General features: G+C 36.4%; 1 protein-coding gene across 1 annotated transcript; it reads right to left on the bottom strand.

Annotated features, from left to right (window-relative positions):
- Positions 1–12,586: 12,586 nt before the first annotated feature.
- LOC132111752 (neuroglobin) lies at positions 12,587–17,131 on the bottom strand. The gene is made up of 5 exons (XM_059519343.1): positions 16,989–17,131; positions 16,516–16,750; positions 15,672–15,780; positions 14,362–14,481; positions 12,587–14,186 (listed from the first exon to the last, which is right to left on the bottom strand). Exons 2-5 carry the CDS (start codon positions 16,611–16,613, stop codon positions 14,034–14,036), a joined length of 480 nt encoding a protein of 159 aa, XP_059375326.1. The 5' UTR covers positions 16,614–16,750; positions 16,989–17,131; the 3' UTR covers positions 12,587–14,033.
- Positions 17,132–22,963: the final 5,832 nt, after the last annotated feature.

Raw genomic sequence — 22,963 nt, 5'->3', positions numbered from 1 at the left:
AGCAGAAAAAGTGCAAAAACAATCAGTTTGCAGGAAAAACACTAAAAAGACCTAGTAATGATCAAAGTAATGATCAAAAAGGCTTAAGCTCTACTGGCAGCATATATTTGACTACCTTAGTTTGTACATTAATGCATTGAGAGTATGGTCTATGGAGCATTCCAGAGGGTTTCAGCTCTAAATAAATCACTCATTTTAAAGCTCCAGGCAAAATAATAGACTAGGAGCCACTGGCTTCTTAAGTCTTTTTGTCTTTTTTGGCCAACAAATTATGTAATTGTGGTAACACTAGTATAGGGAGCAATTCTCGCTATTAACTAGTTTCTTATTAGCATGCCTGTTATTGACATTTTGGCTTTTTATTAGTATTTATAAAGCACATATTCTGCATACCATATTCTACATCCCTAACCATATCCAATACGTAAACTTAACAACTACCTTACTTACAATTAATAATCAGTAAATAAGCAGTTTGAGGCAAAAGTCGTAGGCAATGGTTCGTTAATAGTGAGAATGTACCTTAAAAAAAGCGTGACAGTAACTGCTGATTGTTGTTCAGATTCACCTCAGTCATGGAGTTCATAATTTCCCACTTTAGCATTTAATATCAGTCAATATTATGTGCTTTGAGGAAGGGATGCTTCAGAATACAGTTTATAACGATTTAAGTTTATATAGACTATGATTTTTAATAGCTATATTTAGTACAAATTTATTTCGGTTATATATATTCACTCAATTTGTACCATAAATATTACTCCGCTTTGTTATTTTTGGTATTACTGACTTGTGGTTCAGTGAGGGAGTCAGTTGTGAACTTAGTAGAGGCTCTGAACAATTTTCGACCAAGTCTGATTCAAATTCAAGCGCAAGCTTGAAGTGAATCTTTTTGACTTAAAGAACTGATTCGCAAGAGTCATTTTGTTATGAATCAGATATCCTGCTCTGTGTTGCATCACATGCATGAACCATTAGCACCAATGTTGCCATATTGGATTAGTCTTGCATAGCCGGACCTTCAGACTGATGGCTGAAGGTCTGGAATTCATGTCAGCTGTCATTTGTCAAGGCCCACCCATGAGGCTGTTTGACCGACAATTCAAACAACCAATCACAGTTAGCTTCATTCAGCGGAACGTTTCAGGGCGTGGAAATGTTGCCACAACAATAGGCCGGTGTGTAAAACTCTCAAACATATTTTAAAGATTATATGTCGCAAACTTTAAATATTTCACATACTTTTGAAACAGCGTTTAGTTGATCCTGATAAGTGCTCATTGTCACAGTTATAAACATGATGGCTTTTTCTTTCATGAGGTGGGTTTGGTGTCACAGAATCTTTGTTTCCAGGCAGAATGTTAAAGACACAAACGTCTCGTGGAAATCCTATAGAATTCAACCAATCAGATGACGACTTCGACACTCCTGAAGTGTTTCCACTTTTGTGTCCCAAATGCATCAGACGTTCAGCTAGTGGTCCATGGGTGTGATGTCTGAGACTGAGACTAATATTGGATGGACGATTTCCATTTCAAAAACTCACCTAAAACAGTAATATATAAATAAATAATGCTATAGAATTTTATTGCCATGTCAATCAAGGTTGATAAGAACCATTTTTAACTCTTTAAAACAAAATCATGGTGACAAAAATAATATAAAATTAGAAACTGATAGGAAAACGGATCAAATCAGGGCAAATAAATAAAGAGAATTACCAAACATGACTAAAATATGCAGGCAACCGATACCCTTGAAAGAACAAATCTATCATTTTCATTGTCAACAGTCAGAATAAGCCGATTTACATGAAAAAAGTGCCTAATATAAGTGATTGGAATAAGCAACTAGCAGATATTTTAATTAGCTGGTATTTCACACTCATTCGTGCACACACCATCTCAATCAAAACTGCGTTATCCGTTGATGCATGCTGTACGATAATCCGACGATAAAAAATTAACAACAACAATGCGCTTACCTTCGTGTCGCACTTTAACTTCACACAGAACTAGAGGAAGTCTTTCGTGAAGTACATACTGTGGTGCATAATACATGACTTTGCACAGTCAAAGCTATCAAGTCCAGCAGTTTTCAAGGATAACAGTCTGGAAAGTTTATAAGATGTCCTGATGCAGGACAGGAACATATAGTCCCATATTCAGATTTGATTTTGATTAAATTATTCACCTGTGCTATGATTTAAGAGATAAAATGACATTAGAGCCTTCGTGTCATCTCCCTCCTCAGGTGTAATTCACATTTTGAGCGTTGAGTCACTCTCCCACTCTTTAGCATGTGACTTGTACAGTATTTTTGCCACTCTGGCATTGTGACCACTTAAACATACAGCTATACATTCAAAATCTGATCCTTTTTTCGCAGGGGTTTTCAAACCTGTCTTGGAGGATTTAGATGTTTAAAAACTGGCAAACGGACCCCCCAATCAGCCTAAATTTACCCGCACAATCAAATTCAAACCCACCCAACTGGACAGGAACCCATCCAATTTAGCTTGCCTTCTAATGAGTGCAAAGACTTTCACAACTTGATTTTACCTTATTGTTGCGGATTTTAGTCACAATCTAAAGTCTTGTATGTTAACATAAAAGTGTGTTATTTGAACTGTAAGTCATTTTAGGTTTACATGATCCAACAGTTGAAAAATTCCAATCTAAATTTTCCAATCTAAAGCGGTTTTATCACAATAGTTTCAAGATAACACATACTGTATTAAAATGTTGTGGTTTTAGAACTGAAACATCATGTGTCCATAGACTTTTATTGTACTCTAAGTGCATTACTGTATAAATATTGTTTTGTTTTGTTTTGTTTTACAAACTGAGGGATGAGTTGCATTTATAATTGCCGATGGAGTTTAAAATTATTAAAATTATAGTGAAATTCCTTTAAGAATCATCAAATCCATGAAATATGTTTGTAAAATGATATATGAATCATTTTATATGATATATGACACAAACTGAATATGCTAAACACAAGACTTCAATTCCAGAGTCTCCAACTGCATGTTGTTTAACTCTGTCACATGCTCAAACCAGCCTGCAGCTCTCTTTAGAGCCGTCAAGTTGGCTTCTGTAACACTTTAATTTTTCTTAGTAAATTTTGTATTCTTGGTCTAGTGGTTCTAGGACCGGAAGGGAAGGGGTGGGTGGAGGGTTTTCTTGCCAAACTGAATGTAAATGAGTTGTGATTTGTACCGTGCTTTCTTGCTGTGCCTTGAAGAAACAGATCTTAAGAAGTAAACAGAAACACATGTTGTGTCTGACAATCCAGCATGACCTGCAATGGACTACAGAGCAAGATAAGACAAAGAGGCTAAATTCTAAAGCGCATTCCACCAATGAATCAAACCGGTGAGAGATTCCTAACAAGTTTTAAACTGCCTTAGCCTCGCAACATACTCTGTGCAAGTACGTAAATGATTCTAGTTGAAATGTGTTAGACCACTATTTATAATGCCGCTGAAATCTGTTTCATTGCATTTTGTCTTCTACAGTCATTTTTATTTTTTCAAGTCAACTACTGTCATGGCGGAGCAAGTAAACAGTTGGCATGTTACATGTTAATTGCTAGCGTGCTAAACATATTACAACAAAGCAAATGCATTGACCAAGTATTTGTGTTACTGTTCAACAGCAACACAAAACAAATGCACCCCAATCGCATCTAATTCACACTAATTATCATTGGTATCACATTATCTATGAGATGCACACAAGCGTATGCAAACACACTTACATCAATGTCTTCAATACCTACCTGATAAAATGCTCTTGTGAGATGCTTTTTGATATTTACTTTTGTTCCGTTTGTATTCGCTGTTGGTGTACACAACTGTGTTTTCGTTATTTAGTGTTGGTTAATGGAAAGTGGCTTGAGGTGCCGTGTCATGTGACGGGGCGCTTATGACACGGAAAATTGCTGCATCCTGTTACATTGCAGCAGCACAGCTCTTAAGGGTATAAAAACTACATTTACAAAACCTTTACAGTGTCAAGTAGTGTCTTTATTTAATCGTTATATGTATTTTAACGAATTGCCCTGCACTGTTTGTGCTACACTTTTGGTGTAGAAACAATTTTTACTCAGAAACTGCTAATAAATTTAAGTGAATTACAAGAAACAGCAAGTTATACATTGAATTAAACTTGAAAGACTGAAATAGTGAGATATAGAGACATGGGGTTGGATGTTTTGTCACTAGCCCTGGCAATCTTGCTGGCAACTTTGGCATGGGCAAGTTCAAACTATTTTATTCAGAAGAAAATGTAAGTGTTTTTCAGATTCTGTCTCAGAAAATGAAACGTCGACTCTTAATTAAATCTCTTGTCATGCCAGTAGACAGCCAGTGGTCACTTGGCTGGTCAACACTTGAAAACAATTATGTTTTTCCTGCACACTAGATGTCATTACCATGTGTTTGTGTGTGTGTGTGTGTGTGTGTGTGTGTGTGTGTGTGTGTGTGTCTGTGTGTCTGTGAACCCACAGCAGCTAAACAAGTGAAGCTGCACATGTGAAATGGTTCCAAAAAGTAGGACATGCATGCTTAATCATAACAGAGCTGAATAAACTTCTTATAATAGCTTCTATACGTCCTTTTAAAAAAAAAATCATGATTTATTCCTTTGTAAATATCTGTTCCTTAAAGACCACAACAGTAGGTTACTAGAAAGGAATCAAGTTACAGTACATTCCAGGATCACAGTTCTATATGGAAATTTCCATAGATTAAGTAGTGCAGTTATATGGAATTACACGTGTCCCACCATCAGATGCTTGTGGAAATATGAAATAAACCCATAAAAATAGAAGCTATTTTGATATTTAATTGATTTGCGCTTTGAATCGCTGTGAATGTCCATCCACAAGCAGTCTTTGGTTTATTTAGGGTATTCAGCGGTTTTTGTCTCGGCTATTATTTTCCGTTCTTTTGCAGAACTGGCAGGAATGTCTGACACAAGGCCAAAATGTGGATACATCTAAATCTCTAAACATTTTTCCAGAAGTAACAACCGGGAGACAGAAAACATTGTATGATTTTATGGGCTGTTTGTTTGTGCCACTGCCAGTATGTGCTGAGATGCGCTTATGCAAGGACACTGACCCAACCATGTGTCCATGCACATTCAGATAAAAAAAATGGCATTCCAAATGGTTCGACAGAAATAGATAGATGGATAGATAGATCTCATCTTCCCTGATGGTTGCAGTGATTAATATGTTGGAGGCATCAAATGTGGCTGAGTATATGCCTCGGCTCACCTCTGTAATGACAGGCTGTGAAGAACAGTGAGTCTGCATACTAATTAGTGCAGTTTGGCCTGGCCCTGCACAGTCAACCTCATTATTATTGTGTGAGTGTGTATTGCTATAGAGAGATGGAGAATGGCCAGTTTAAATGAAAGTAAGAGTCATGGTTTTGAACTATGGTTCAGCTGTCACGTATGAATACTAAATATTACATTTTACACTGCAAATGTGCCACAAAAACAGCACCTGAAGTAGCAAAAAATATATGAAATGTTCATTTACATAGACTGGTTAATGGAACACTGAGGTGGCATTAAGGTTTCATGTGCTCCTTTTTGTTGTTAATCTCTGCTAAACTTTCATTATATTTTCATTATCAGCTGTAGTCATTCAACTCCTGTTGAAATTAAGGTCTTTCTGTTACTTTGTCCCTGCAAATCTTTGCCGGTGTGAACGGACCTTAATTTTTTTTTCGAACAAGTAGCGGATACCAATGGAATTACAAATAGGGAAGGTATGTAATGTAGAGGTGACAAAGCTCATCAATGTATAGGCAGTGTCTAGTAACAAAATGCCTCCATTATCATTATATGATGATAAAAAAAATGATCAATGTTGTATAAACCATGTAGCAAAATAAGACCAAGCACAGATATGTTTCATCAGTGATGTGCTCCGCTCATGGGAACGGTGGAGAATGCAATTTTTCATTCACCTGCCACAGTTGCAAGTGAACAGGAGAAAAAAAAGAAAAACTAAGAAAAAGAAATCTGCTTGATATTTTCCTTCTGTCTCCTAAGCAACCTTCCTGAGCAGGCAGTCTTCAGAAGGTGAATACCTCTGGGAACAGAACACGCTGCTTTCTTCTCCTCTGTGCCATATGCTTGGAATAGAACTGCTGCTGTTTTCCCGATTTGACTGCTACCTGTGTTTGTCTCCCCTGCTGTGCATGTGCATCTGAACAGCTTGATTTGTTATAAACCAAGCTGTTATGTTAGAATGTTTGCATTTTATCAGCACATGAATCTTGATCAAGTTCATCTTTCTTGTTGCACTATTATGTACTATACTCAACATTCGTTACCAGTTTTAAATTAGTCATTATTTACACACCCTCATGTCGCTTATATTTTGGTGAATTAATTTGAAAGAAAACAGTTTTGCCATTGGATGGGCAAAAAACAAAACAAAAAATATACATATGTTAAGTTTTTGAATGACATGAGGATGCATAAATGATGACAGATTTTTCATTTTTAGATTAACTACTCTTTTAAGTAAACTGTTTTGCTATTGTACCTTTAAGGCTTCTGCATGTACTGTAAATAATTTTATAATTGGCTAATTTTAATCTTTTAATGGGGTAATTCACCCAGAATTGACAATTTTGTCATAATTTACTCACCCTTATGTTGTTACAAACCTGTATGACGTTTTGTCTTCTGTTGAACATTTTTTTCTCGACACTATGGATGTCAACGACTACCAGTGTTGGGGAAAGTTACTTTTAAAAGTAATGCATTACAATATTGCGTTACTTCCTAAAAAAGTAACTAATTACATTACTTAGTTAATTTGTATGGAAAGTAATGTGTTACATACTTTTGCGTTACTTTCGCGTTACTTTTTAAATATGAGCATGGCTTGATTGTTTAATATACTGTAAGAATGTATATTTATAGCAAAGGTAAAAGCCCTTACACACCAAAAAGTGTAATGAATAAACCTTAAGCTGAAGGAAAAGGAAATTCACGTCTGTAGAGTAGAACACAGGAGAAGAAGGTGTGAATAAAACACTCTTCAGCAATAATAATAATAAACAATGAAGCACAATTGATAGTTTATCAAAAGTCATTTTTGCTTATTAGTATGGTTGAACTGGATCATCAAAAGTCAGCAGCAAAGAAATTAGTTAATAAAATGGGATTAGATACATTTGTGTTATTTAACATATTTAATTATAGCAGGTTTGCATCTTATTCTGAGTTTTTGTTTCACTGTTTAAATTAATTTTGATTAATACTAAATCTTTTTATTTATTTATTTATTTATTTTTTGGGAGTGGGAAGAATGAATGCACATTCACATTCATTCTAGAACTACATCATGTTTACACAACACAGATTTGTCATTCAATAAATGGGAAAACGAAGTAACTGGGGTTACTGTTTAGAAAAAAGTTATTTAAGATATTTTCTTTTAAATTAATGCGTTACTAGTTACTTGAAAAAAGTAATCTGATTACATAACTCAGATTACTTGTAATGCGTTACCCTCAACACTGATGGCTACTGTCAGCTGTTTGGTCACCAACACTGGTTAAAACTTGAGGGTGAGTAAATGATGGCCAAATCTTCATTTTCACATGAACTATCCCTTTAATAGTGTGAGCCATGTTGCTGAATACAAAATGTGATGAAGTAAATATTGATGGTCATGTTAACACGGTCATGGTTGTGACTTCATAATTGTGCTGATTATGATTTATTATGAATGAACCTTTTTAGCAGCTTAATTTCCATAAACGGTACAAATGGACTAGGAAGAAAGCCTTGCTTTGTGAATATTTCATCACAAAGTTTTCTACATCAAACATTTTTATTTAAAAAGAGTAAGAAACGCCCATGATTTGTCGCCCTTTATAACTATAAAAGTAATGTAATTTTCAACTTGTCCCAAATGTGTCAAAACACATTGCTTTTCAGTTTTGGCATGAATGTGTGGTGTGAACTCGTTCTGGGAATTACTGTTACAGTCTGCTGCAATTTTCTTGGCAAACACACCATGACAACTTTAAATGTGCAGAGAGTATTTGATAACCATGTGAGCGCTTACTGTGTGCAGTCTTGTATTTCCTGTCATTAGTGGGATCCTGAGGGAAACTATTGGAGATGTCGAGGAGAGTTGTGAAGACTTTGGCAGAGGCTGTGTCACAGAAGGACTCTCATTAGAAGAAGGAACATCAACACCAGAGACTGACAGGTACAGTAAGGTGCCACCAACTCCTCGTGGAAGGTGTCGAATGAACCACACAGCAACTGAACCTACAGTAATCCACAACTGTTACAGTTAGCTTTTGAAAGTTGGAATGTTCAGTTTTAAATTCAAACTTTGATCTCGGTTACCACAAGGTGATAAATAGCTTATTCACTCAAAGATTGAAGTACCTGCTCAGAGAGTATGCCGTTTCGGATTCAGCCACTGGATTGAATCAGGGGGTGTTCACATGACACCATTTTCAACTAAAAGTGGAAAATGTTTCATGTAATTTGGTCGTTTAAACTTCACTCATTATGTGAGCAGGCTTAGTGTTTCTTTACAAAGTGACAGCGCCAACTACTGGCCTGGCATACAAACAGAAAATGTAGTTGTTTGCGTGGATCTGTGTGAACAGGGATCATTTGAAAGCGTTGTTGTCTGTACACTAACCTTTTCAAAAGCAATGAAAAACATTAGCATTTTTGGTATATCGTTGTTGTTTAAACCTCTGATGAATCTTTCTGACGAATACTTCACTTGAATGAACTGTACCGAATCAGTCAGAGCATCTATTGAATCAACAAATGACTCACTCACATAATTTTAAGTTTAAAGCCATTGTATCGTTTATTTAAAAAAGCCATTAGCCTGCTCTTACTTGATGTGCCATCAAGAAAACAATAATATATTGTCTATCTATAAATTATTTTAATTTCATAGCTATATATTGTATGCTATTATCTTAATTTGTATCCTTTACTTCAAGCTCATGTTTTTTTTTCTCATTTTTAGCTTAACATATCCTCATGATAATGCAAATTGATAAGTAGGCTTACCCAATGAAGTATGAAAAGGAATATAAAACAGAGACACAACAAAAAATGATTTGTTATTCTTTTTGTCATATTTCACTTCAAAGTGTTTTTGGTGGGTCTTGTGATTGCATCTCTGAGGGTCCTAACATTAGAAGTTTGGAACACCCTGTGCGTTATTTTCCAAATCTTCTGACCCCATGCAAATTGTGGATGATCTATTACTCTATTCCAAGACATTCTATTTTAATATCAATATAGGGTAACACTTTAGTTTAGGCACCAATTCTCAGTATTGAATAGTTGATTTTTAGCATGCATATTACTAGCATTTGGGCTGTATATTAGTTAAGCACATATTAATACCTTATTTTGCAGGAACATATATTATATCTCTGAATCCTATCCCATTCCTAAACTTAACAACTACCTTACTAACTGTTAATAAGCAGAAAATTAGGATTTTTGTTTTTTTAGGCAAAAGTTGTAGTTAATACGTTAAAATTGAGAAATGGTCCCTAAACTAAAGTGTAACCAAATATGCATTTAAATTGGCCAGATATTGTGAAGATACTGTTGATTTGTCATTATTAAGCAAATAATGTTTTATATATTTTGAGTAAGCCAGAACACTGTGACAAGGAAATGTGAACTCAACACTTAAATAGATCCCAAAGTCACAGTCCAGCACACTCCTGTCCTCAACAACTCTTCTCTACTGTCTGAGTCTCAAAATACAAACACTCCACACATTCTCTCACTGTGCTTGTCTTGGTTGCCATGGTGACTTCCAATGCCCTGCATCCAACACATTGCAGACTTTCTAAAAAATAATGATCTCTAGTCTGTATTGTTTGTATTATTATTGCGCCTTTTATTATTATCTCTGTCTCTCTCCCAGTCTCTCACTGTCTCTCAATTTGACACTTTATTTAGCTTTTGGGGCAGATATAGAACAAGTATTTGTGGCTTCTATTCTTAGAAATATTCATAATTGTAAATTTGGAATCATATAAATGTCAAATAGGAACCTCATAAATTCCCAAAAAACAGAACAAAAACATTTATATAGCAGTGGTGGATAGACACTAATATTTGCGGAGGAGTATTTTTGCTTCTTATAAGTGAGGCAGAATGTGCCTAGGCTTGACAGTCAACCTTCAAGACATTTACAATAATGCAGTGTAATTGAATCCACAAACCCAGTGAGCAGCTCTCGCTTCTGGAGTTTTCCTCCATCTTATCCACTCTGACAATGTCACATCAGAGAGTGCAAAGGCGTGAAGAGTATTTCTTCATAACCTCCTGATTATTAGAACTGGGACATTGTGAACAATAACATAAGACAAATGCTGTTTCTTTTTTCTTCAAGCCAGTGTGCCAGTGTTATATAAAGATAATCTTCAAGAGACAGTTTCCTCATGACACAGAGCCAGGGGTGATTCTAGGATTTTCATTTTAGGCGGGCTCAGCCCCCAATGAGGGTATGATGTAAAAAAAAAAAAAAAAAAAAATTAGTTTATGCTCTAATGCTCATTATTAACTAGTTTCATTCATTCATCCAGTAACATGCATATGGCACAGTTTTATAATCACTGAGGTACCGAATGTGAGGTATTTAGGGGGATTCGGGGACATACTCCCCCGAGAAAATTTTGATTTCTCTGATCTACATATGTGCATTTTAAGATGTTTTGAAGGCCAAAAAATTGGATGACAATAGCTTTAAAGCCATGTGCGGGCAGCTGTTTTTTTTCTCACCTCATCAGCATCACACTCTTTTTCTCTTGGTTTTTATCTTGCTCTGTCTTTTCCCTCGTAAAGCTGAGCTTTGACTGATATAGGCTTTTTATTTTTGTCTGTCAGTGAAGAAAGTAAACATAGGGTCAACTGATAGGTTGATTTATGAATCATTTTCTCAGACAAAGCTACCAGGAAAGCTAGGTAACTAAGTCCATCAACAATGAAATATAAATTATTTTATTTTTTAAGCTTTTTAGCCTTTGTAATCAACAATACGGTTGGTTATTCACCAAGTCACCCCGTGAAAATCTATTTAATTTCAAATCATTTAACTAACCAGCTAAACGTGTATTAATGTAACTGTCTATTGGCAATATGATTAATCTGTTCTATATTTATTTCTATTTATTAAAAATAACAACATGAATTATCAATTTGCCACTTCTATAAATCAAGTACTTAAAAGAAATTCACAAATCCCTTTTACTCTTACTCTAATATATGTATGTACACTCCTCCTGATTCATTATTAATTAATACAAAACTATATTTATTAATACAAAACAAAAAAACTCCAAAATAATAATGATGTTCTCTCTCTGGGCCATCTAGTGCTTTCAGATAATGATGTGTGTCTTTTATCATTTCTGTGCATGGCAGCATAATGTAATGCCAAAATACAAAATAATATGTTTTAAAGTTTAAAAAGTAAATAAATAAAATAAATCATGATCGTTTTCTAAAGTATGTTTTCATGGGTGTTAATCACTTCATTTTTGTAGGAATGAAAAACAACTATCACACAAGGGCTGAAGGTGAACGCAGCGAAACATATTGGTATTGGATGAGAAACCTAGCCGTCCCGTGTGCTCCCAATGGTCCAGTAACATTACATTATGTAAACTGCAATGCATTTATGACAAAGAACTGCACCAATGCAGATGTAATATCATAGCAATCTATCAATAAATGCACTCACGACACACCTTGTACTCTCTGATGTTCGCTCTGCTCGGCGCCACTGAAGATTGAAAAATGCGCTAACTCCCATCAGACTCAGATAATGGGAGGAGCCGAAACTTGACGCAGCTTGCCGACGCGGCTGAAGCCCCCCTAAAAAGGGCCTAGTGACGCCCCTGCACAGAGCTGATATAATTAATGGAATATAATTGAACTTAGTTACATGAACTGATTTAGATTTACCTCTGCAAATGAAAAAAGAAAAATTATTTATTGTTATTCCGCAATCACATAGTTCACACCATCAAACTCGATTCACTAATTTCCAGAAGAGATCAAGAGAGCAAGATCTTATTTATTTCTGTCATTTATTACAAATAAGCTTCCAACATATGTTTACATAGAGCCTTGACTGATCCTGAATCTATTTTGATTGGTGACTGGCAGAGGATATACAGTAGGATGTACAGTATAACTGAAATATAACTTTTTGGTTACTGGGGAGCCAGGTCATAACATCGCTGTTTAATATCAGCTGCTTCAGTGAGGTAGACATTGAGACAATTCAGTCACAGAATATCAAGAGAAAAAGCACAGAAGCAAACACAACACACGACACTTCAGTGGTCAATAAACATAGCTCATCATAAAGGAACACTTTCACTTGAAAATGTTGTAACCATTGCACCTTCATAAAAGGTTTTCAATACTAACAAGCTAATCATTCCATAAAGACAGACATCTTAATGTTATTGAAAAAGCCATTAGATGGCACATATGTATTAAGAAAAAGGGAACAGTCTTAAAGAGAGAGAAAAAAATTTTAACTTATCATAGTGCACCATTGAGCAATACATAAAATTAAATAATCAATCCACATACACCTAAATATATCGAAAAGGCTATATACCTAAAGTAGGTATTGTCATATAAGCTAACATGTAAAGTGTAACATACCAGCAGTTTCAATATCTGTGACAGCTCTACGCACTTTGAAAGACTTGGCATGACCCATTTAAATGTAGAAATATCTCTCATATAAAGAGAACAACATTTCTACAAAGCTATTGAATAGCAGCAAAAAGGTTATCATCGCTTTTAGCGTTTTTCTATAGCTCATAATTATGGCAACAAATATTCTTACCTTAGATAAGAGTGTGTATTTTCTTAACTTAGAAGTTTGTAATAAGCCAACGAATGCAATTTACTATTTTTCAAAAATAACAAATTTACAAACACCGTGAAATAAAATTCTTATTCATCACTAACACCCATTGGACTGGGTCATTAAGCATAAACATTTTTAGACTATTGTAAATAGGTGAACAAATCAGCTAGTCACTATGATATAACAGTCACTTTTTGTGAAGTAACTCTACACAAGTCTTTCGTAAGTAAGTCTTGGAGTAGAGTGCGTCGAGTGTAATCCCATACAATGGAAATGTAAACTTATGACATGGCACAGGTTCATAAATTAACAGTCTAAAAATTCCAAAAGCTATTTCAGATGTAACAGTTCTCGTCATTTACTTTCATCGCCAGAAATACTGTTAATGGTTGAAAAATGTGGCAAACGAAACATTTCACATGAACATTTGGATGGCTTCAAAAAAATAAATAAATAAATCATGGCTATTGATTGCTTATTGTCTTTGACACTATCATTTGGACACTATCATCATGTTCATGCTCAGATAACTTACTGAACATCACTAAACTTACAGTAAACTTTAACTAACACAGCACAGGCAAGAGTATAGAATTAATTCTGTGTCATTTAGGGTTAAAATTGTAGTGGCTTTAAAGGCCTTTATCTAAATTGATTCCGAGAGGCATCAGAATAAAACTTTTTCGAGTTGACCAAGTTCACATGTGCATAGTCAAACCTCTGTTTTACGCTCACATGAAACATCAACACATCAAGACAGTCATTTAAGATAGTTTGAGGAAATACATTTAGTCATTACTATATGTACTTAGTCATTACTGTATATACAAAGCACATTTTGCTTTTGAAGTTTCAATCAAAAACTGTCTGTGTCCTGCAATAAGCTCCACCTCAACCTCATCTACAATCTTAGTCTACAGTTAAACCAAGCTACCAAAGTTAGGATCGTTCAGTAAGCCAAAATACAACTCAGCTGAACTGATTTTCACAATGGTGGTCCCATATCCCGGCCCCTCACTCTTCGAAAGGATTTTTGAGAAGTTAGTTTGTGACCTCAAGGGTGTTCCAGTGTGAATCTCACATCTACCTCCTTCTCAATTTGACTTATGTTCACCATTCTTGGCCCAGCCTCTGGTCATGGCTGATACCACGATGCTGTACAAGTTGAGCCAAGCCTGGCGCAGTGGTGTCGTGTAAGCCGGACCCAGGCTGGACTGAAGCATATAAAGCAGGGACTCTCCAACCAACTAAGGAATAAGGAATGTGAAAGAACCCAATCAATGAACCATGGTCTGAAAAATCACTGTGACACTCGCCAAAGATCACTGTCAATCTCAATGTCATCTTTGATGTTTGAGTGTTATGGCTGCTATATGTGATATCAGTCATCTTAACTAAGCCATCCAGGCAAAGTGTACTCACAGTGAAGGACTGAGTCTTCACCCCAACTGTCTGGTGCTTCTTGCCCAGGTTCAACAAGAAGTCCTCCAATGAATGTAGGTCATCAAGATGGCTCACAGCAGCATCGATCACTAACATCACCTGGACAGATATACAACCTCTCTTGAGCTGAGTTTACATGGCTGTAAACTCAGACGTTGAGTCAAAATTAGTCAATAGAAAGAAGCATTATAGAAGTGTTCATTTGCCTAAATCAAGGGTGTCCAATCCTGGAAGGTCTACTCCTGCAGAGTTTAGCTTCATCTTATTTTAACACACCTGCTTGAAAGTCTCAATAGGTCAGAGCTAAACTCTGCAGCAAGGGGGTCTTCCAGGAGCAGGATCAGACACCCTGGTCCTAGATGAACCATGTGGTTCTGGTGCAACTCACAACAACCAAACATATCAGTGAGACATATGATCTTTCGACATATGATGGGAGCAAATGCAGCTTTCAGGCAATTTTGCTGTAGGTGAGGAATTATGATTAAAATGTCCATTTAGATATGTCCCTTACTCTTTGTGAGCAACCCACTTTTCAGTTACCGGCCCATCAACTACTTTACCAACAACACCACACCAAGGCTGTTTCTCAGCTCTTAATATACAAAGAACAGTCTTGCGTTCTCATGAAGACTGGTCTTGCCATGCTACCTTGAATAAACTCGAATGGAAACGAGGACACAAAATGCATCTTTTTGATAACTGAGATATGATATGATCTTGTTGCTCAACTTACCACCCCAACACTTTTTAAATAGAGGCACAATTTAATGCACAATAATTATTAAACATTTACTTGTTATATTTTTCCATTGTTTTCTATATTTTTAATTCACCACTAACATGTGTATAAAGAGTATGTATTTAATATTAACTGTGCTTTGCCAGTATTAAGATTCTAAATATGCCGAAAAAAATGACATTATGCTTTCTTCATGTCTATATAACTTTATTAAAATTATACCAGAAAAAAACAACAAATCTTTACTTTCACAAGCCATCATATATTTGCGAGCGTGCAGAGGGAACGTTTTGTCTTGAGTGAGTTTAAAACTTACTTGAATACCTTCTGCCAGTATCCTCTGTACTTATATATATATGGATTTTTTTTAATTAAAATTATTTATTTAAAAAAATTTGGAGTAATGGAATTGAACATTGGCAGTTGACAGTGATGTAGAACAAGAACACAAGGACACAAGATTGCATAAGAACAGAGAATTTTTCCCAAAAGTAGGTTCCTGCTTCTTCATTTTACTAATTGTTAAACATTTGTCCTCTTGGCTCACCTTGGTGACGTGCTCAAGGAACTCTGGGCTGGAGAGGCATTCAGGTGCAACGCCACAGTTTGTGCTGTAGTTGAAGAGAGCAAGCAGTGCTGGATCCAGCTCAAATAACCTAACAAGAAATGTCATATTTAATGAGGCAACACTACAAAGCAGTACACTAACATGAATCTTCAACCATAATTGCCATAATCACATTTCCTTAACAAGAAGGATAATTAAATTAGGTAATATACATCATTTGATGTTGAAGAGTACAAAGAGTAGGTTTTTTATTTTTATTTTTATTTTTTCAAAGAAAGTCACTTTTATCCTCTATGGCGAGTTTGAAGAGGAATACTCAGGAAAGTGATACTTGGTAGCATCTTTCCTCTGAGAAGGTGATTCTGATGAAAATGATCTCGCTGCACCCTGTCGCCAAGCAACAAGTCAAGCCTCTTACTGAGCTGCGCTTAGAGGAACAGACAGTGGGAGACAGATTATTAATGGATTTTAAGAGATTACAATTTAGTTTGTTTATGAAATTGCTATACCTTCATGATGAGTACAATCTTTGAGTTATGGAATGCAAGGACACTCCTTTTTGAGTACCAATTACTTTATTTGCATAAAATCTAAACAGGTATTTACTTTATACATAATTACTTATTTTAAATGAATTATGATAATAATTTTGATTAAATTATTATTTTTGACAAATGCATCTGTCCTACAAAAATACAGTTCATGAAATACTGATCCTCACAGCTCTTTTTGCAACTTTCCAAATAAACATGAGGACCAAATTAAATAGCAATATTCCTTGACGCAAAAGAGTATTAGCCAGCATGCATGACTGATATATTACCTCGTGAACATAACAATTCCATGTGGCACCTTGTTCTTCCCCAGACTCTCCCAGCTGTCCCGGATCAGACCTTTATCTTTTTCGGAGAGTTTCTCCATTGTGACCCTCAGTAATGCTGTGTGTTCCCTGGTCGTCTTTCAGTGGTGGGGCATCAAAATGTCGTCTTCTGTTTAAAGCAGGACCTCCTGATTTCACATTCCAGACCTACAAAGTTCAGTCTTCAGGTATGTCCCCACTGTGAAGTGCCAACATTGCATACCATTTGCCAAGGACAAATAAGACTTATCAGAGGAGTGTGCATCAGGGACTATAGGTTCAAATATATTTAATTAACAATCTAGTTGCAATGCATTCAAATACATTTTACTGCAAAGACTTTAAACAGATGCTTCATGCATTCAACATCTAGAAGAGAAGAAGCCTAACTTAGCCCTGACTTTATGGTCACAATATACAGTTTGAAGCTGACGTACCGTTCCTTCACTGCTCTAGAGGTGACCTTCTTCTCTCACTGGCTTCGTCTGTCTTTCTCTGGCATTGCGATTTCTGTTTGTTCACTGCGAATATGTATATGTCAAGCCTGCTATCCTTGTGTTTGCGCTCTCTCTTTCTTTTCCTCTTTGCTCCCCCCTCTCTCTCACACACATGCAAACACTCACTCACTCACTTTCTCTCTCTTTATCTCTCCCTCTATCTGCTCCCTCTCCCCTCTCTGCTGCATCTAACCTCATACATGCTGCTTGATGTGCATTCAAACTAGGAGGAGGAAACCTTTTTGACAATCTTCCCTAAAAAACTTATATTTATAACACAATATTTCAAAGTATGTTGTGTTTTTATTCAGTCGCACTGTAACTGTCCTAAATGTTCTCCCCCCTGTGATATTGAGCTCAAATGGACAGTAAATAAGGACAGAATGGAAATATCTCTAATCTTCTCTGCTCCTAGTAATAGCACATGTTATGAGCCATAGCTCCTCCTACAGGTGAGAGTCTTGCACCTCCGTATGCATATATAATCAAAGAACACATTTAAGGAGAACTCATTAGAATAAACTGTTTTGTAGATGAGTGAATGAACATAAATACTTAAAGTACTTCTGCTTATATGATAACAGCAAGGTATCATCAATTTATATAACCAAACAAACAAATCCTGCATTAGGTTGGTACAAATTACTCTTGATAAGTGCAGTATGTTCTTTGCTCAACATAAACTACTGTTCAAGAGGGGTTTTTTTTGTTGTAATTATTATAAATACTTTTATTCAGCAAGGATAAAAGTTACATTGAAGACATTTAGAATTCCACTTTTATTTTTTTCAAATAAACACTGTTCTTCAAAAATATTGATCAGATTTCACAAAACTATTAGGTAGCACAACTGTTTTTGACTTTAATTAGAATGCTTTCTTAAGAACCAAATAATCAAATTAGAAACTGTAATGGCTGCTGAAAATTTAGCTTTCCGTCACAGACATTAAGATTTTAAAATATGTTGAAATGTTGAGTTATTTTGAATTATAATATTTCGAAATATTACTATTTTTACTGTATTATTGATCAAACTATACAGACTTGGTGGGAGACTTCTTTCAAAAATTTCTAAGAATCTTATCTAACTTTCAAATGTTATTGTAAAGTTACAGTATAATGTCAAATAACTATTGAAGAAACTTTATTTTGAAATTTTTAGTTGGCATTTTGACATTCCATGAATTTGAACATGTTATGAATGGGGAAAAAATGGATCATAAAGCACATTTTGAAATGCATCCAGCCGGATCATAATCATATTTAAATTCAAGTCAAATGAATTACCTTTGTCCAGATTAACAGACTTAGTTAAATCCTCTGTTTATTTTATTATTTGCTTCATGATACATTTGCAGGGATTCCCTGAATAATTTGCCCCTTATGTCCTACCTGATTCAGGGATATATCCAGCATGTTATTAGTGTAAGGGACATTCGGTTGTGACAGCTAGACCCAAAGCACTTGAAGATAGTGTGACAGGAGAGAGCACAGTTGCCATGGCGACCTCGCAGGAGCACTTGAACTTTCAGTTATCTGAGACTTAAAACTCAAGATAGAAGCTGTCACTCAAACGTGCCGTTCTGTCCTCCCTAAATGACTTGACTGAGGTGTGTGCATAAAACAGACAAGATGGACACTGAGTTCAGTCAACTTTATTAAATCTACATATTTAACAGAGGCTAAATAAAATATATTTTTGAGAATGATAGCGTTATAACGTCAACATTTTCCAAATGCAAGGCTGAAGTTGCCACAGCACTTTTTTTTTTTTTTTTGGCAAAATTATAAACCCAAAAGTAAAGTGGTAGTGATTTTAGCACACTAATGCCTACGTGCAAAATAAAACAATATGCACCCAGGAGGGATGTTGTATAAAGTCAAGTCACCTTTATTTCTATAGCGCTTTATACAATAATGGTTGTGTCAAAGCAGCTTTACAGTGTCAAACAGAAGACAATAACAAATTGTCATTTTTCCAGCTCTTTTCTTTCCAACATTTTTCAAGCCACTACTTTATGACGTGATAGCATAATATTTATATGATCAGAATGCATAGCTATAGTTTTGAATAGTCATTACTGAAGAAGGATAGTTTTTGCAAAAAAATAATGAGGCTAATCTTTCAAGTTCTTATATGCAATATTAGAAGTCGTAGTTACAACATCAGGTGATTCAAATCAATTTGGTCAAGCAAATTACAAAAAGTTTAAATCATTTTATTTGTTTATTTAATTACAAAAAATTCAGCAAGGTTTTTTAATACCTAAAAATTAAAAAAGCACATCAATGTGTTCTTTGTTATATATGTTTTAATTTTTTTACTCTTACATACTCTATTGTAATTGTCCAATATTAACCTATTTTGTACTTGGATATTAAACGTCATCACGCTCATCAAGTGTTAACTTATCTACTCAAGTATAGAATTGTTGTGTTTAATGTATTCCTGCAAATAAATAGTTGTTGGAAACGTAGTAGTAATGATGTTATTTAACTTCATCCTTTTACTTAACAAAAGTATTTAGCCTTAAAATTCATAAAGGTAGTGTTCATTTGTATAGATTATTGTGATGAAAAAAACATGTAAGAATCATACAATTTTGTTGTTCACAGAGCTACATTTCTGCAGTGATCCAAAAAATCCAGTGTGATGCAAACTTCGGGGCTGGCTTTAAAAAAAATACAGCATCCTTGCAGCATCCCATCTATTTTTTCCACTGACACAGCCCAAATCTGAAACTCAATGCTCAAAGAAAATTGAAAGTTTTCCTATTTGTGTGACTTTGTGGTACGAAAATGATGCACCAAACTTCTGCCAAATCTTGACCCCCTGAATCTCCCATTACCAGTGAAAGGCGTAATTCTAGTGTATACTCGTATGGGAAAAGGAACAAAGCCCTGTAGTTCCACTTAAACCTCATTTAGCCATGAGAAAAAAGTGTTTCCAAAACAAAATGAATGGGTGAAACTGGGCGGTCATTTTCAAATGTGCAGTTGACGCTTTCCATTTTTCAGTGTCATCACTTCTTAAACCACTAAATATACAACGTATACAACAAAATGGACAGGACTGGCTATCATATTTTCCTCAAAAGTGCAATTTTAGACTTCAAAATATACTGCATGCTGTACGACTTGTTTAAACTAATTATGTACCATTTTAAGATGTAACAGCAAAAGCAGAAAACATGATTCAAAATCTTTAAAATAATTCTGCTACACAGAAACACAAATTCCTTTAAATCCTTAAATTCAGCACAAGCTTTTTTTCCAAAAGAGGAGAGCTGTTTATTCAACCAGTGCTATGACTCTCAAAAGAATTTCAGAAGGACCTTGTGCTACAGATGAGTTGTCTTAAAATGTTATTTGTGTATTTATTCAAATGGAGTTTCATGAATAAAGCCAGTCTCTGTGACAGTTATAGTTCATAAATACAGCAGACGTTCAAAGTCACATTTGACAGACTCCTCCAGGTGGAAGATGTGTTCGTGCCAAAACAAGGCTTCCCCAATTTACTTTTAAATTAGTGCTTTACAAGATGATTTAATGTGCAGTAAGCAGAACTCAAGCAAATATACTGCTTTTAATATCTTCTGGTGTTTTATGGTTATTTCTTTCTTTGTTGGGTCGGTAGCCCCCATAACATACTTAGAATCATAAAATAACACTTGCTTTTGGTTTTCTGTTTTATTAGAAATGTTATGAATTTCTTGAACATTCATAATCTCTGCACTATTGTAAAAACATTAATAAACAAGAGGGCTCAGCTGTATCAAGACCCTCACTGATTCAATATACAGTAATACAAAATACAGTAACATTTTAAAAATTAAAAGAAATATAAATGATCAATCATGTTAATCATGCACAACACGGTTTTTCTAAACTGAAATGATCTGCCAGCGATTTGTTGCCTGACCACAGTCTCCCCAGCACATATGGAATATAGATGTGAAATACACTGGCCCACCAGCCACGTCTGTCACTCTTCCTCTTTGGTTTCCACATTACCTTCTTTTTCCTCTTCATTTGTGACACGGTCTTCACCATTTCCTGCACTGTAATAGAACGACAGAAGAACAGCGTGTGTCATAATATTTGCAAATGACCATAAAGCTGACATCAAATCATAAAAAGAAAGATTTAAAACTGCATCTACTGTATTTCCACTGAGTAAGATGATTTTATTTTAATGCGTATGGGTCACAAGAGAGGAAGTAATCTCAAACCTCTCATCAAAACTAGGAGAAATACTTTGCATTGAACAGATTTGTTCCACTCTGTGATAATCATAACACGTATTCACTGCAAAAAAAAAAAAATCTTAACCCCCATCATTCATGTGTCTTTATACCTCTAATGGGTTTTATTTTCTGTGCTGTCATGATCCTCATTGTCCACATGGATGGCCATATTTGCAGGGTGCGATTTGCCGGGGGGGGATGCATGGGATTTCCCCCTTTCTGGTCAATGTATCCCTGCCTAGAGACGTGGAGAGGCTCTGGTAGTTCAGCAGAGACGTGGAGAGGCTCTGGTAGATCCGTGGTGACTTGACTTTGCCCAGGAAGATCAATGGTGACTTGACTTTGCCCAGGAAGATCAATGGTGACTTGACTTTGCCCAGGAAGATCAATGGTGACTTGACTTTGCCCAGGAAGATCAATGGTGACTTGACTTTGCCCAGGAAGATCAATGGTGACTTGACTTTGCCCAGGAAGATCAATGGTGACTTGACTTTGCCCAGGAAGATCAATGGTGACTTGACTTTGCCCAGGAAGATCAATGGTGACTTGACTTTGCCCAGGAAGATCAATGGTGACTTGACTTTGCCCAGGAAGATCAATGGTGACTTGACTTTGCCCATGAAGATCAATGGTGACTTGACTTTGCCCATGAAGATCAATGGTGACTTGACTTTGCCCATGAAGATCAATGGTGACTTGACTTTGCCCATGAAGATCAATGGTGACTTGACTTTGCCCATGAAGATCAATGGTGACTTGACTTTGCCCATGAAGATAGTCGGTGACTTGACTTTGCCCATGAAGATAGTCGGTGACTTGACTTTGCCCATGAAGATAGTCGGTGACTTGACTCCTGAGGTCTAACTGTGGTAGTGCTTAACTCATGAGTGTTAAGGGTGACCTGACCCAACTCTGGAGGGTCAACGGGAACCTGACCCGACTCTGGAGGGTCACCTGTGGCTGTTATCTTGTGCAGAGGCGCTGGACCGGCGGCCATCTTGTGCCGTGGCTCTAGGCCGGCGGGCATCTTGCGCAGTGGCGCTGGGTTGGCGGCCTCCTTGTGCCGTGGCGCTGGGATGGCGGCCACATTGCGCTGTGGTGCTGGGCTGGTGGCCACATTGAGCTGTGGCGCTGGGCTGGCGGCCAGCTTGTGCTGTGGTGCTGGCCTGGCGGTCCTCCTGTCTGTAGACCCCGGTCTAGAGTCGGCCATCCCACCGGGAGAGACAGATGTGGCTGGGGTATCCCACTGAGACCGATGTTGTAGGTACAGTATGAACCCCCAAAAATCAAAGGCCTCCAGCTCATTCATTTCCCTCTCCGGCACGGGGTTGTCTAAACAGATGTTAAAAAAGTCTTTCAAGGCCGCATCATTATATCCCAGCCCCACCGCCAAGGTCCAGAACTCTTGTGCCACACCACCCACCTCATTCCCCCTTTGACGGAGGGTGGTTAATTTCATGAATCTTTTCCTCCGCTCCTCCATGCTGGCTGGGGAACGGAGACAAAATCCAACACTGCTGGATCTGATCGGATGGAGTCCTTCTGTTACGATAGGACACAGGAGACGAGAGACCCAATAGCAAATGTGTGTATTGGGTAATCCAAAATGCAAAATCCAAAACAAGCAGGGGGTCAAAACCATGAAATCAGTCCAAAACAAACAAACAG

This window comes from Carassius carassius, chromosome 31 (assembly GCF_963082965.1).
Source record: "Carassius carassius chromosome 31, fCarCar2.1, whole genome shotgun sequence".
NCBI classification, from domain to species: domain Eukaryota; kingdom Metazoa; phylum Chordata; class Actinopteri; order Cypriniformes; family Cyprinidae; genus Carassius; species Carassius carassius.
Note: the sequence above shows the minus strand (reverse complement) of the source record. Positions and strands in the feature narration are given on the sequence as shown.

What these genes read in the sequence shown, in the direction of transcription:
- LOC132111752 (XM_059519343.1), bottom strand. Translation starts at nt 16,613, where the DNA reads ATGGAGAAACTCTCCGAAAAAGATAAAGGTCTGATCCGGGACAGCTGG. An exon ending in GGAATTGTTATGTTCACGAG is followed by an intron (nt 15,781 to 16,515) that starts GTAATATATCAG and finishes ATTTCTTGTTAG; the next exon opens with GTTATTTGAGCTGGATCCAG. An exon ending in TGAAGACTCAGTCCTTCACT is followed by an intron (nt 14,187 to 14,361) that starts GTGAGTACACTT and finishes CTTATTCCTTAG; the next exon opens with TTGGTTGGAGAGTCCCTGCT.